Consider the following 16,036-nt stretch of genomic DNA (forward strand, 5'->3'; position numbering starts at 1 on the left):
AAACCCCGCCCCTCCCCCCTTCCCTTCTCAGGGAAATTTTTGCACCCGCACCCTCAAAAATTTTCCCGATCACAATTCACTCCCCCCAATACGTTCGATGGAGCACTACGCGAACGGCAACAACGTTCGCCGGGATTTGCACGGGGGAGGCGAAAGGAGAATGACCGCCTGAATTGGGCGGCGCGGCGGCGGCGGCGTCGGGGAGCCACTTGGACGCGGTGAAAGGCGATGGGGGGCGGATCGCGGCCGCGTGCGGCTCGAGGGCGCCAGGCTGACGGTATCGCAGTCGCCGCCGTCGCCGGCGCGCCGCCCGCCGCGGGGGCGTGACGGTGGAGCTGGACGAGGCCGGCCACGGGGCCGCGTGAGGCCAGCAGCGAGTGGGTGATGCAGAGCATGGCCAAGGGCACCGACAGCCTACAGGCGTCACCACGGCTTCGGCGCCACCTCCCACCGCCGAACCAAGGAGGGCGCCGCCTCCAGAGGGCAGCTCATCAGGTACATCCCGACCCCCCCCCAGATCTGAGATCTGCATCTGAATGCCAAATATTTAAACACCGTTCTCTCACAGCTTACGCTTCAGCATACACTGCTATCAAATAAGCACACATAAATTATCTGAATGATCGGTCATTTTGAATCAAATATCCAACTTTCTAAAATTTTGATTTTAAACCGGTCAACAATGCTTTGACTTTAAGATTTAGCTGCGTCGGTTTGAAATACAGATCGAGCGGCATTCGATGTCGTATAAAAAAATAAAAATAAAAAAAATGCTCTTGAGAAAAATCCATATGGTATTTTTTGTTTTTCGTTTTCTTTTTTGAAATAGGCAATTTGAAATTTACAAAATTGGTGACTCTACTCGCTAATATTATTAAATAATATAATATCTTGTCAAAATATAGAACATCTCGTTAAAATTAGTAGGAACAATACATACTACATATTAAAGCGAATAAATAAAAAATTTTAAAGATCAGATGCAAGAACACGTACCTTCTTTTGGAATTATTGTTATAGTTCCGATATGTTTTGTACATGTTACCTAATTCATATAACTCCAACGCTTATATCATTTTCAAAGTAATCAAAATAAATTGAGTTAGATACCTGGTGGGTGGCCTATTTATTATTATTTTTTAAAAAAAGTACATAACTAATCGTAGAGTTTTATGATAATAACCAATTACCAATTAAATCAACCACTTCTCTTATTTAAAAAATCCAACCTGTTTAATTAATGAATCTTTCGAGTGACAAGAGTCAGAGCACAGTACGAATCGAATTCGAGTATCTTATCCGCTCCAGATCCGACCCGTTTATTAAATTAAATAGACACAAGAATTGTTAGGTGGTACTTGTTCTAAGTATTTATAGCTTAATTTAAATTTTATATGTATATATATATTGTAAATTTATAGAGCAATAAATAGGAGGTAGTTGCTTGATGCTATGGTGTGACATGTGAGGATAATAAACAAACAATTATTGGTGCCCATTTTGGTAGAATATTTTTTTCATATATAGTTGTGAATATTATATTTACAATAATATTAGATTTCGTTGGTGGGACGAGACTAATTTATCTATTTTAGTAAAAATGTGTAGAGACCCTTTCAACCAAAAAAAAAAAAAAAAGAAGCAAATTATCGGAGAAATAAACTTAAATCAAAATAAATGAAAGTTGAGGGGGTTTCCTGACATTTTCGCCATCTAATTTCAAAATGTCACTATAGTTTTATTAAGGACAAAATAATAAATATTTTTCCAATTGATGATAATAATATCTACCAACCCCACCAAGGGCATTAAAGAAAGTTTTATTTGTTTTTGGAAATATTACTACTGCAAATATACATTTCACCTAATATATTACTTTAAGCTTGTGAATATTTAAACTAATTGCAAAAAAAAAAAAAAGGACCAAACTGTAATATCGGAATAGTCCAGGGACTTTTCATATATTTCCTATTAGCATGTAGAGTACGTGTTTGAGTTGTTCATCACATACACAATTTCAAATTTTATTAGTTAAAAATAATAGTAAGAATAATAATAATAAATTTTTGATAAAAAATTTGGTGCCAACCAATTTGGAGATATATTATTGCAAATTTGGACCTGTAGATATTGTGATTCCAACCTGTCACCCATCAATCCCGGCACCTTTTTGGGTGACATTTTCAAGTGTATTAATTTCATGTAATATTTATTTATACCATGCATGTGAAATGTGACTCTAATTTTAATGGTTCTAAATAAAATTTTTACTAATTTTATCAGTAATTATAAACTCAGATTTTACATAACAGTTAAAAAACTAATAGAAGCTATTAAATTTTTTATTGATGTTTCTCGTACAAACGAACAATTTGTGATGTGACTTACTGATTTTGGTGTTCAGATTCCTTAATGCCGGAATCTTTGGGTCGGGCCGGGAATCGGGGCAGACGCTGCCGGCGGCGGCGACGCGCGCGGCGATGCTCGTGCGGATCAACACCCTGCTGCAGGGCTACTCCGGCATCCGGTTCGAGATCCTCGAGTCGATCACCGCGCTCCTCAACTCGCATGTCACCCCGTGCCTGCCGCTCCGCGGCACGATCACCGCGTCCGGCGACCTTGTGCCGCTGTCCTACATTGCCGGCATCCTCACCGGCCGTCCCAATTCTGTCGCCGTCGCTCCCGACGGCCGCTCCGTCGACGCCGCCGAGGCCTTCCGCCTCGCGGGGATCCCCCACGGCTTCTTCGAGCTGCAGCCGAAGGAGGGGCTGGCGCTGGTGAACGGCACCGCCGTCGGCTCCGGATTGGCCTCGATCGTCCTGTTCGAGGCCAACATCCTCGCAGTGTTGTCGGAGGTCATGTCGGCGGTGTTCTGCGAGGTGATGCAGGGGAAGCCGGAGTTCACCGACCACCTGACGCATAAGCTGAAGCACCACCCGGGGCAGATCGAGGCCGCGGCGATCATGGAGCACGTGCTCGAGGGGAGCTCCTACATGAAGATGGCGCGGAAGCTCCACGAGCTCGACCCGCTCCAGAAGCCGAAGCAGGACCGGTACGCGCTCCGCACGTCGCCCCAGTGGCTCGGCCCGCAGATCGAGGTCATCCGCGCGGCGACCATCTCGATCGAGCGGGAGATCAATTCGGTGAATGACAACCCGCTGATCGACGTGTCGAGGAACAAGGCGCTCCACGGCGGCAACTTCCAGGGGACGCCGATCGGCGTGTCGATGGACAACACCCGGCTGGCGATCGCCGCGATCGGGAAGCTCATGTTCGCGCAGCTCTCGGAGCTCGTGAACGATTTCTACAACAACGGGCTCCCCTCGAACCTCTCCGGCGGGCGCAACCCTAGCTTGGATTACGGCTTCAAGGGCGCGGAGATCGCCATGGCGGCGTATTGCTCCGAGCTCCAATTCCTCGCCAACCCGGTCACGAACCACGTCCAAAGTGCGGAGCAGCACAACCAGGACGTGAACTCGCTCGGGCTCATCTCGGCGCGGAAGACCGCGGAGGCGGTGGAGATACTGAAGCTCATGTCCTCGACGTTCCTCATCGCGCTCTGCCAGGCGATCGACCTGCGCCATCTGGAGGAGAACCTAAAGAACGCCATCAAGAACGCGGTGAGCCAGATCGCGAAGAGGGTGCTCACGATGGGCCCCAACGGCGAGCTCCATCCGTCGAGGTTCTGCGAGAAGGACCTGATCACGGTGATCGACCGCGAGCACGTGTTCAGCTACGCCGACGACCCATGCAGCGCAACGTACCCGCTGATGCAGAAGCTCCGACAAGTCCTCGTCGAGCACGCGCTCGGCAACGGCGAGAAGGAGAAGGCCACGGAGACGTCGATCTTCCAGAAGATCTTCGCGTTCGAGGAGGAGCTGAAGGCCCAGCTGCCGAAGGAGGTGGAGGCGGTGCGGGCGGCGGTCGAGAGCGGAAGCTCCGCGATCGCCAACCGCATCAAGGAGTGCCGGTCGTACCCGTTGTACCGGTTCGTGCGGGAGGAGCTCGGGACGGAGTACCTCACCGGCGAGAAGGTGCGGTCGCCGGGCGAGGAGTTCGACAAGGTGTTTGTGGCCATCAATGAAGGGAAATTGATTGATCCCCTCCTTGAGTGCTTGAAGGAGTGGAATGGTGAGCCCCTCCCCATATGCTGAGGGGTTCTGAGAATTTGTTTGAGCCACATCCCTGATTTGAAAAAATTTTAAGATTTGTGATGTTGTAATCTTAAAAGTGCCCAAGTAGGCAGATATGAATTTGTGCTGTATCACTTCTTAGACACTGTTCTTTATTTCTTTATTTTCTTTCTTTTTTTGGCTATAGTTTGGTATTTATTATATTGTTGTAATGGAGGATAAAATGTATTTAAGCATATGCAGAACATAATTGGTTCAATTTGCCTATGAAATGGTGCAAGTTTTTCCAAACCCAGGATCTCAGGCTCCAATTCGAAACTTTATTAATTATAAAACAAAAAACAAAAAAAAAAACTCCTCAATAACAGCTGATTCAAGTAACAGTGTGTATGAAGTTAACATTAATGCATCCAATTACAAGTAAAAGTGATGTTGTATTTTTATAAGACCAAATCAATCAATTACTGCAGCAGGGTTTATAAGAACAGGAGCTGTTGAGCTCCCTTGAAATGTAAAGCTCAACCACAAACAATTAACAATGCAATAATGGTAGTGGAACAAAAGGTAAAAGTCGACATTAGCTTTGACTCTTTTGCTAAAAATAACTTCTTAGTTTCTCTTCTAAAAGTCAAATAATCTGCCTCAACATATACAGCCAATACCCTATTGACTAATCAAAGAATTATATATGGAAGAGTATATATATATCCAAGGGTCTGTTTGGTATCAGAGGCTATCTAATAGATTAGGCCAAATTGATTCTTTGTTTAGGTTGTTTTTAGTGCGATCGCAGAAATTATATTGCAATTGCATCATTACAATTTACATGGCATTATATCTTTCACAGAAGTAACATTTTCTTCCACAATCCCCAAGTGAGCGAAGTCCAAGATTCATCACAGTAACAATATTAGTATTGAGAACAAACACACCAATATGTACAGGAGAATTGCTAATTATCTATTGAAACTGATATCTATAAAAATCAAATTAATATCTGGCATCAACTAGAACAAAAACCTGATCATATAAAGAAAATAAAGCTTTATTATATGCAAGTGGTAGGTAAGCATGCAGATATCAATCATTATCAGTGTAGTACTTGTGAGTTAGATGTACAACAAGAATTAGCATAGCCAATGAAGAGAAAACATACAGAAAAATGTGTCATACTGTTGTCACATAGTGACATATTATCTCATTGCTTTTATTCAAAGTGAAATGTAGCAATAAGTCTATATCAAGAAATAGTATGTATAGATCTAGCACAACAACCACTAAAAACCAAAATTAGATAATCTCAATCAAAAAAAAAAAAAAAAACTTCCAGGGTAGAAATGTAATAACAGAACATTTAAGCAAAGAAGAAAGGTGGTGGCATTCTTGCTGTAGTTGTTACCCAAAAAATTAGGAAATGTTTGTACTACTAGCAAATGTTCAGAGGATTAGGTAGTATACCACACCTGTAAGCAAAGGTAATTGGCCATATTTTACATAAATGGGCCTTTGGAAAAGGTCTTTTTGAAAGGAGTAGGTGAACAACAGCTCAATAAGGTGAAAATGGTGTAGCAGAGGTAGAAGAAAGGGAAAAGAACTTTCAATAATTTTAAGGCAACTTTACTGAATCCCACCAGTTTGAACAAAAACTTACCCCAGCTTGATCCTGTTTAGTAATTTCTGGGTGTCTGATTCAATTGAGATTCGGCTACTCATATGATGTTGATTTACATCGCACTAATTCTGCCACCACTGCTCAGAGTAGTCAGTTTATTTTAAGCACAAACGGTAATATGAAAGAATATAAACTAGGGGAGTATATAAGCAATGTTAGAATCATTAATTGCAGCAAATTGCCTCTCATCATGGATATTCAGAAAAGAAAATAAGCACTAACTTTTTCTCTCATAATTGAAACAGCACTTGCCTCTTTTTGTCTCATATGTACATAGTATTTACACTCAGACAAAAGGTGTAAATTTTATGTCCTTTTACTTTCTCTACTTTAATTTCTACAACCTAGGCAGAGCATTAAAGAAGAAACCTACTATAGTATAGTCAGACCTGCATTAAGCACTAATTCAGATGAAAGCAGCATATATTTCACATTCAGAATCTACCAAGTTCAATTTGGGGAATGCCGCAAATGACGAAAATCCTGCGATGGCAAAGGCCTTGAGGGGTGAAGATGAGGTGCCGGAGCACGAATAATCACTCCACCTGCAGAAAGCATCACATTAGGGTGGGCTCTCATTTGGCTATTGAAGACTGCGGCAAAGAGCTGGGCCTCTGATATCGGTTGGACCGAAGGAGATGCAGCCAACAATTGGCCAGTTTGGATCGAAAATGGGCCCATGTTGGGTAGCAATGAAGCTGTTGTAGAAGTCAAGGTCGATGATAGGCCTGAGAGCTGTTGTAATTGTGGTGGAGTTAAGCTCGACGATAAGCCCATGTTGGGTAACGAAGGCATTGTAGAAGGCAAGGCCGACAATGGGCCTGAAAGCCGTTGTGCTTGAAGTAAAGTTGGGCTTGAAAATGGGGCAACGTTCGGTAGCGGCAAATCCGTTGTAGAAGGAAACGTCGACGATGGGCCTGAGCGCTGTCGTAATCGACGCGAAGTTTGGCTAGAAGATGGGTCTATGTTGGATAGCGGCAAAGCCATTGTAGAAGGCAAAGTTGACAATGGGCCCGAGCGCCGTCGTAATCGAGATGGAGTTGGTCTCGAAGATGGGACCATGTCCGGTAGCGACGAAGCCATTGTTGAAGGCAAGGTTGATGATGGGCCCGAGAACTGTTGTAATTGAAGTGGAGTTGGGATCGAAGATACGCCTGTGTTGGGCAGCAATGGAGCCACTGTAGAAGGCAAAGTCGACGATGGGCCTGAGAGCTGTTGTGATTGAAGGGGAGTTGAGCTCGAAGATGGGGCCGGGTTGGGTAGCCACAAAGCTGTTGTAGAAGGTAAAGCCGACAATGGGCATAAGCTCTGTTGTAATTGAAGTGGAGTCGGGCCCGAAGATGGGCCCATGTTGAATGGCGACATACCTGCTGTAGGAGGCTCGCCTGAGCGCTGTTGTAATTGAAATGTTGGGCTCCATGATCGGCCCGTGTTGGGTAGCAACGAAGCTGCCGTAGAAGGCGAGGTCGACGATAGGCCTGAGTGCTGAAATAATCGAAGCTGCGTTGGGCTGGACGATGGGACCATGTTGGGTAGCGCCGACACCGTTGTAGAAGGCAAGGTTGATGATGGGCCCAAGACCTGTTGTAATTGAAGTGGAGCTTGGCTCGAAGATGGGCTAGCATTGGGTACTGAGTCTACTGACAAAGCCGTCGTAGAAGGCAAGGTCGATGATGGGCCTGAGCGCAGTTGTGATTGAAGTGGACTTGGGCTCGAAGTTGGGCCCATGTTGGGTAGTGCCGAAGCCATTGGAGAAGGCACAGTCGATGATGGGCCAAAGTGCTGTTGTAATTGAAGTGGAGGTGGGCTCGAAGATAGGTCCATGTTGGGCATTGGCAATGTCGTTGTAGAAGGCATGATTGGTATAGATGCTGGACATTGTGTGACTTGCATCTGCGATTCGGTAGTAGATTGCTGCAGAGAGCTCAAACCTGAACCTGATACAAGAACATGCATCATACTGAAAAATGAATATAATCAACTGATTATAGTTACATAGAAAAAAGGGTGAATTATACCATCAGCCCCTAAACTATTGCCCAAGCTGTTTGTTGCATTACGGGGTTTCAATCTTAGTCGCATTGTCTGCTTCATAAGAATTGGAAATTCTAACATGGCATGCCAGGTCTCTGTTCCTAAGCCTGTCGACAGGTATTTCTAACAACAATAACGGGGAATTATCATACTCATCAACATATATTAGGACTTTTGAGGGGGTTCATTGTACAAATCACGAAGATTTGGCGCACACAATGATGAGATTAGGAACAATGACTTGACATGTCACAACAAAGTTCTATTCTCTCCACGACAGAAGTTAGCTGCTAGACTTAGATTAGAACAAATTACTACTTCAGGCCCTGTAATACAATATTTGAATTTTTAGGAACCACAGAAAAGCTCATCAATAGTTTAGGAAGCATTTTGTAACTTGTTCTAAAGAAAAAATGATAACGAAAAAAATAGTAAAATTTCTTTGTTTTGTCACTGTTTTGTATTTGAAAAATAGTAGACTTAGACATCGAGTAGAAAAAAGGCCACTAGGAGGATTTGTTATAAACACCACATGCTATGTTCCTTAGTAAACTAGGCCTAACTTGCCACTGATTTGGAGTCCCTAAATTAGACATCATTATTGTAGGTATCCATCTACAAAAAATTGAAACAACAGGACAGTGTCAAGCTAGATTTCCTAACAATACAAAACAAAAGCAAATGTACTATCTAGTTGCCTACAATAAAAGCATGGGCTCTGATCCAGCTATCAGTACTGTGAAAGCAAATTGCACCCGGAAAAATAGCACAAGTTCCCTGATATATTTCCATTACGGAAAAATGAACTCGAAGGATATGTGATTCCAATACCTGTAGTAGCATCTGAGATGTTCACTATGTTTTTACGAAGTATTTCCTGGATTTCCTTAGTTAAAATCTGATGCTGGCAAATTTTGTCACAAATCATCTCAAGATTCTTTTTGCACTTTGTGAATTCTGCCTCAGCGTCATGCATCAGTCCATTATACTCTTGTCTTACCTTAGCTATCTCCGCCTCGCATGCTGATTGAAGTTGTAGAGTCTATCCAACAAAAACCAAAAAACTGTCAAAATATTGGCTGAAAAAAGAATGGAAATATGAAAACAATAGAATTTAGAAAAGACTTTATAAGTAACTACCTTATGTTCATGCCTCTGGGCAATCAAGCTATTTAAGTTCGTTAACATTATCATCTCAGTTTGCAGCACATTAGTAGAAGACCCTTCTTGAGGTCGAAGTAGAACATCGGAGAGCCCGAGATATTCCGACTCTGCTCTTGCTGGTGGTATAACAGCAGTTGGTTGTTGTGGATTAATAGTTGTTCGCAGAGGGCGCTGATATTGTTGCTCAAGACGAGTAGCTGTGGCTACCATAGGAATTTGACTCAACAACTCTGCAAATTGCAAGGAGTTTTCTATTTGATTCTCTGGCCTTTTATCAGTACTTCCAGCTTCAGGTGTGATTAGGTGAGCATTTGTAGCTGAGGTTAGGTTATTAGATGGAGGAAGCTACAGCAAAATGAAATTTATCAATGTCAGACAACATGAAGTGAAAGAATTGCAAAAGCTATATTCCTAGAAAAACTGGAATCAAGCATGTTAATTTACTGATAAATGCTATAACCAGAAACTCCGTAACAGTAAATATTACCTCAAAAATGTACACCTAAGTAAAACAATGATTTAAATTTCTGAATTATTTCTTATATTATCTTTATTGGAGGCTATATAATTAGACTCCCTTTCTTTCAATAACTCTCATTTTATGTTCACTTTTCACAAAAAAAGAAAACTCTAATTTACGTTTCCTTCAGCTCTTCCAATTTTTCTTGATCCTGCAAAGAAATCACAATGTCTAACAACAGAACTCCAATTTTCACCTAACACACATAGACCATCTCAAAAAATTTTAAATAGTAAAATCATCCGCGAAAAGCTAAGTTCAAACTCTCACTTAACCAATTGCAAGCATTTATAGTTTGTCCCTTGGTAATCACCAAGCAATTCTCATTTGTTGTCTATAAAAGTTTTGTATAGGTTGCTTTATTTCTCAATTTCCACAATATTTCTTCCACGTAAATACTTTTTACTTGCTCCATGTATTAAATCAAGATTAACTAGCCCTACTTTTTGAATTTGCTTGAGAGAAGTTACTATTTGAATGGTCATACCATTGATTTCCATCAAGTATTTAAAGCAAAACTAGGAAGGTAGCTTTATTCAAATAGGATCGAAAAGCATCAAGCAGCTATACCTGATCAGATGATGATGCAGGTTGATGACATCCGGCACTACCCAGAACATGACCAAAAAGAAGAATCTCTTTGCGTCTGTGGGAACATGCATCTGGCACAGAAGCACAATTAGGACTCGTACTTCCGTTCTCCTTTCCAACTTCAACCACTCCTGGTGAATTATGATTCACATCCTCATACTCCTTTAATTCAGCATTTGTTTTATTAGACCGAGAAACGGGAGTTTCGGACGCTTGATGCATGTTTTCTTCCCCACTTCGTTGGGTTGTTGTAAATAACCTAGAATCTGGCTCACTCGTTTCGGACAATATTTCTGTGTCATTTGCCTGAGAAACTGGAGTTTTTTCACTTGCTTCAGGCGACTCCAACATCTGCGTGTCATTTGGCTGAGAAGTTGGAGTTTTTTCACTTGCTTCAGGCGACTCTAACATCTGTGTGTCATTTGGCTGAGAAATTTGAGTTTTTTCGCTTGCTTCAGGTGACTCCAACATCTGTGTGTCATTTGGCTGAGAAATTTGAGTTTTTTCGCTTGCTTCAGGTGACTCCAACATCTGTGTGTCATTTGGCTGAGAAGCTGTAGTTCCCATGACCTCTTCAGCCCCACCAACTAAAGGAATGGAGTTATCTTCCCCTACAGGCTGAAATGTTGCCGAAGTACCATAATCTGGTTCGACCGGTCCATAGAACTCCACAAAACTTTTGTAACCTGATTGAGAATCTGACTCTTCCTGGTCGAAAAGCATGCCTTCTTCAAATGATTCTGCTGATCCGCTAAGTTCTTCAGAACAACCACTTTCACACGGTTCATGAAACTTGAATTTCCTCAGCTTGAATCCAGTTTCTGACAAAGGAAGTTCATCAAAAGATTGTTCAAGAGTGCCAGAATTAGCTTTCTCCATCCAGCATTCCATAATCTTCTTTTCCCTGTTTCTGGCTTCTATCTGCATTACTACAAATTTTCTAAACTGCAACTTCATATGCCGACGAAAAACCTTCCGCAGATTCTTAAATTTTCGCTTCAGTAATTTCCTCTTGCGATTCCTGGCTGTCTGAGCAACACACTTAGCATGAATTTGATCCACATCCAAATAATATTTTCTAATTAACTCCCTATGTTGTTTCCGTCTCATAATTTTATACTCTTTTAGTTCCGCTTTTTGTTGCCAAAGGAGCTCTTCTAACCTTCCTGAATAGACCTCCTCAATTCTTTTCCTCAAGAGCTCATTCTCGCATGGCTCAACTTCCTGGTGAATCATATTAGGACTGTCCAGATGTTCAGAGCATCCAGTATCATTAAGATTCTCTCTGATTTCTCCTTCTTCTAGTTCCTCACTAGAAATGGATGCGAAGTTCTCGCTAGCTTCTTTAGAACCAACCTCTTCAGGGATGGGAGACCAACACACTCTAGTCCTCTTTTTTCCTGCTACTGAACAATCGGACATTCTAATCTCTGAAGAGTTTTCATGCACTAGGTTTTTACCAGTATTGAGCCCCGGTACAGATGCTTTAACCGCTATATTTACACAATGTTCCATTTCTTCCAAGTCATGCGATGTTCTCTCTGAATGCACCAAGCTAGCAATATCTTCACCAGGCATAAATGACTGATTAACTCTAAATTCACCTTTTTCAAGTTCATTATAAGAAAATGATGCCTCTAACCTGCTTTCATGCATGTGAGTTTTATCTGGAACTGCTCTTGGCAAAACTGACCAGCTATTTGGAGGTTTAAGCAGAACAGATTCCACTGTGGAACACATTTGAGAGAGAAATCTTCTCTTCAATATCTGTAATTTCGAACAAGTTGATTAGACCTACTTCTCTATTCAGTTGCTGTTTCCACCAAGAGCCCATGAATTTCATTCCATGTAAGACTCACTCTACATTCCCAGCCTTACATATTTAAAACGATTATCAATTCACAAGCTAAAAAGTACTAAAGTATAAATTCTAAAGTTTCAGGTTTGCAGTCATATTAAAGAAAATAACAACAACAAAAATCTTCCACGCATTGGAAAACCATATTTTCATTATGGAAAAAACTATATAAGGAAATTCTGTTCTGGCGTATGTTTTTTCAATTGGAAATAATTTGTCAATTTACTCAACTCATTGGGACCAAAAACAACAACAAATAAAAAAATTTAAAAAGAAAAAAACCGAAACCGAAAAGAGTAATCTTCATAATTCGGTAACAAAACCTGACAGAAAACCAAGAAAACTGAACCATTTTTTTAACTCTGTTGGTTTGTATTAGCTTAAGTTCAAGTTTAACCAAATAGTGAACAACCCTAAGAATCGCCTAAAGCAACCAGCAGATTCATTACTGATATATCTTAGATTTCAACACAATTAGATTCAGAAGTGTAAGATAAAGCAGAAAAAGTTCCAAACCAAAAACCTGAAACACAATCTCGGTGAAAATTAAATCACAAAACAACTTTTTTTTTCTGCCGTTTGTTTTTGCACCATTATTTTGAGAAGGAAATTGAGAAAACATACAGAAGAAGAAAAGGTAATTTAATGAATCTGAATAATGTCAATTTTCGATAAATAGATAACAAAGCAGCAATGATTATTAAATACGAAAGCACCATCCTTAATCATAGCAAGAAAGGAATGAACAATAGTAAAAAAATGTCCCAAGTTTCTTTCCATATCTACCCAGGTTATTGGAGATTTGTTTCTTGCATTCAGTGCATCCTTACCGCCCACTGCCTTCCATCGACAATCCTCTATCCCATCTTACATTTTAATCCCAGTTACTTAATAGTTGCAGCCTTTTCTTTGTTTGACAATAGGATGATTGGATGACAAGTATGTGATGAAATGGATAGCTATGGAGACCAGATTATGCACACAATGCAGGCGACCACATGAGAGACCCTACCGCAACCAACATTTGCTCCCTCTATTGCATGCTATGCACCCCCCACTGCAGGTAATTGAGTAAGTGACCCTAATGGAATCACTATTTGCCGCCTTTATTGCATGCTACATGGCCTAATATTTCGGACAAATTTGCCCTTCTGAAGGCAATCAAGTGAGAGACTCTAAAGGAACCACTATTTGCTCCCTACGTTATGTGCGACATGGCCTAATGCTCAGGACAAATTTACCTCTCCACAGACCAATCAAGTGCAAGAGAGTGAGAGACTCTAACGGAATCACTGTGTGCTCCCTCTGTTGCATGCCGCAAGACCTAATTTTTAAGACAAATTTGCCCCTCTGCAGGGAGTCGAATGAGAAAGAGTGTGGAGACTAAAGAAACCACAATTCACTCCCTCTATTGCATGCTACGTGGCCTAATATTCTAGGAAAATTTTGACCCTCTTCAGGGTACCGACAATCTGCTCAAAATCTAAAGCCGACAAAACGGTGAAACCAGCTGTTTAATTCATCTACATCGTCCATTTCAAAGTCAGATTCACGCTGCTCAACTTGCTTAAGATTATGTCTTAGGAAAGGAATTATAAGGCTTTTATTGCTACAAAATTTGATCAAATGCATGCTGCTAAAATCAGTTTAGCATCCAAAACCACATTACTATATCATCAAATTTGTTTTGTCCGTTCTTTAATTTAAGAGCTTTCTTGAGTCAAATGCGAGCAACAAGCAACGTGTAAGCTCTGCTTTGTTTCCAAACATTAAGCAACTTAGCATGCAGTAGTCCAATAAAGCATTTTTCCAAGCAATTATCCAAGTATTGCGAGACTCACATTGAACAAGTATCTTCATGTAACACATAGTTTTGTCCAAATGTTCTCACAAAAAGCATATCAACCCAGAGCATAGGCCAATAAAAGGCAAAGTTGGAAACAAAGAAGGGCGAAAAATGCCACCTTTAAAATAGCACCGTAAGTAGTACTCTACACAAGTAGCAATTGGAAGGAATAAACACTTATGGACACAAATATACAATAATCATGAAGCATTTTTAGCATAAGAAGGACCAAAATTCTAGCTTATAACAACGTCACCACAACATTTCCACTCAGCAAACAACAGCACCGGCAAAATGAAACCCTAAGAAACCCCACAAAACACAAATCAACTAGTAGAAACCACAGCATTGGCAGAATACACAGAAAATTACGCTCCAAATACTCAAACAGAGCAAAAGGTAGGGTTTTGGCCACCGAAACAGAGCTCATTTTGAAGATAAAAAAAGGTGCGAAAAATCGGGGTGCAAAAGCTCGAACAACTTGGTGAAAAAGCGACTTTGGATCTAGGAGAGGAGGGATTAGGGGATCTTACAGCGAGGAGGGGTCGGAGACGAGGGGATCGCGCTAGGGTTTGTGCGTTACATGGGCTTTGCGTGGGGAGTGTGAGCAATGGGGATGAGACAGAAAAAAAAATTAAAAAAAAAAAAGAGAACAGAACGAAAGCGATGAAGCTACGGTTACCCCGAACTACGAAGCACATAATACAAGGTGGCGTGTGAGGGGGGCGAACGAAATGACCAAACCGCCCCCCACTCGCTTTACATTCCTCTACAGCGGACCCCGTGACAGGCGTTGTTGTTGCGTGGACCGGTGAACCCGGTCCGCCATGCCTCCCGTAGACAGCCGACGTGGCGACGTACTCTGGTCTGCGGTTCATGAATGACGTGGTGGACTTGGTCTAGGAACATAGATTTGAACGGGATATTAAAGGTATTCAATGAAATGACGATATTGCCCCTCGCTTGTGTCCCTCGTGAAGTTGACGCTGTTATACGCGGAAGTTGGTAGGGGCCCACACTCTACAGCAGAGTGTGAAATTACGGAATTGCCCCTTCCCTCGCGATTCTGACGTGTAGCCCGCAAACAAAAATTGTTGCGTGAACCAGGTCCATGATATTTTAAGTTTTCTAAAGCACAAAATAAGATCTTAAAATAAAATTTTAGCATTTATTTGGTTCACAGGATTTAAATTTTTTCACTGAAAATTAGTTTTTTTAAAAAATATATTCTTATGACAAAATTTTTACTTAGTATATTTCTTAAATACTGGGACATATATTATTTTTTATTTTAGTTAAAGACAGAAATTAGGTAATTATATTAATAAAATTACCTTGATATTCTTTTTAATTGAGACTAATATTATATATCATTTTTAAACTAAATTAAACCATATAAAAATCATAACTATTTGAATATAAAATCTATTTACAAATTCCTAATATTTTAGAGATTCATAACTTTATTTATTATCTTTTGTACTCAATTTAAATTTTTGGAAAGGTATTTTAATGTTTTTAAATCAAATTTCCTCAAAAAAATATTTGGTAAAAACATACAAAACTTATCTAAACTATGAGTTATACTCCACCTTTCAAAATCTAGATTTTACTACCCAACCTTTTAGTTTATTTGACTTGATTTAGCCAACGAAATTTGAATACGTTGTTTATCTTTACAGGTTTAGTTAGTATATTTTAGATAATTTTCATAATTTTAAATTTATTAAAATAAATAATTTGCTTTAATTTTAAAATGAAAGTATTTTTTAGCTTAAATTTTAAACTTAAAGTGTGATTGACATATTCAAATCAAACAAATTGAAAATTTCAGTAGTAAAATCAAAATTTTGAAAAAATCGAGTAGTTGATTCAAAATGGTCGACAGTCCAATTGAGTTATGTAAGTTTTACTAAAATATTACCAAAGAAGGATGTGACTTTTTAAATTCTACATATTCTTTAAGTTTGTTTTTTAAGGATGAATTCTATCTTATATGTTCTCAAAAATTTTATCAAATTCTCATAAATTAATTAAAATCTTATTAACTAGCTATTCCAAAAAAATGAATTAAGAAATTCAATTATTTAAAAGTTGTAAAAGTTGAGGTGGCAAAATTGAACATTTAAAAAGATAATAATATATATGGTCTTTAGCTTTTGGCTTGGACGTAGTGGACCAGGTCCAGGAGAAATTCCTACAATGGTGTCCACTGGCG

The 16,036-nt window shown here is 40.4% G+C and overlaps 2 protein-coding genes across 4 annotated transcripts; one reads left to right on the forward strand and one right to left on the reverse strand.

Annotated features, from left to right (window-relative positions):
* Nucleotides 370-4,424, forward strand: LOC109707567 (phenylalanine ammonia-lyase-like). The gene is given in 3 exon segments (XM_020228930.1): nt 370-411; nt 413-495; nt 2,405-4,424. Coding segments are annotated over 3 exon segments (1,860 nt in total). The 5' UTR covers nt 370-384; the 3' UTR covers nt 4,155-4,424.
* On the reverse strand, nt 6,019-14,938 carry LOC109708291 (mucin-5AC-like). Of its 3 annotated transcripts, none has more exons than XM_020229970.1 (7): nt 14,352-14,938; nt 10,646-11,881; nt 10,094-10,585; nt 8,980-9,348; nt 8,671-8,881; nt 7,173-7,742; nt 6,019-7,076 (listed from the first exon to the last, which is right to left on the reverse strand). In XM_020229970.1, the coding sequence occupies exons 1-7, from the start codon at nt 14,694-14,696 to the stop codon at nt 6,256-6,258; spliced, it is 4,044 nt and encodes a 1,347-aa protein (XP_020085559.1). In that variant the 5' UTR covers nt 14,697-14,938; the 3' UTR covers nt 6,019-6,255. The 3 variants fall into 3 exon arrangements, with proteins under 3 accessions (XP_020085559.1, XP_020085560.1, XP_020085558.1); XM_020229971.1 differs by having other exon boundaries at nt 10,094-11,679; nt 11,757-11,881; nt 14,352-14,936; XM_020229969.1 differs by having other exon boundaries at nt 10,094-11,881.

This window comes from Ananas comosus, linkage group 3 (genome assembly GCF_001540865.1).
Source record: "Ananas comosus cultivar F153 linkage group 3, ASM154086v1, whole genome shotgun sequence".
In the NCBI taxonomy this organism is placed as follows: domain Eukaryota; kingdom Viridiplantae; phylum Streptophyta; class Magnoliopsida; order Poales; family Bromeliaceae; genus Ananas; species Ananas comosus.

Excerpts from the sequence above, each read along its gene's own strand:
- LOC109708291 (XM_020229969.1), bottom strand. The coding sequence starts at position 14,696 with ATGAACCGCAGACCAGAGTACGTCGCCACGTCGGCTGTCTACGGGAGG. Across the intron at positions 11,882-14,351 it reads GTCTCCGACCCCTCCTCGCT|ATATTGAAGAGAAGATTTCT; the intron begins GTAAGATCCCCT and ends TCGAAATTACAG. Across the intron at positions 7,743-8,670 it reads CATCTCAGATGCTACTACAG|GTTCAGGTTTGAGCTCTCTG; the intron begins GTATTGGAATCA and ends TTCTTGTATCAG.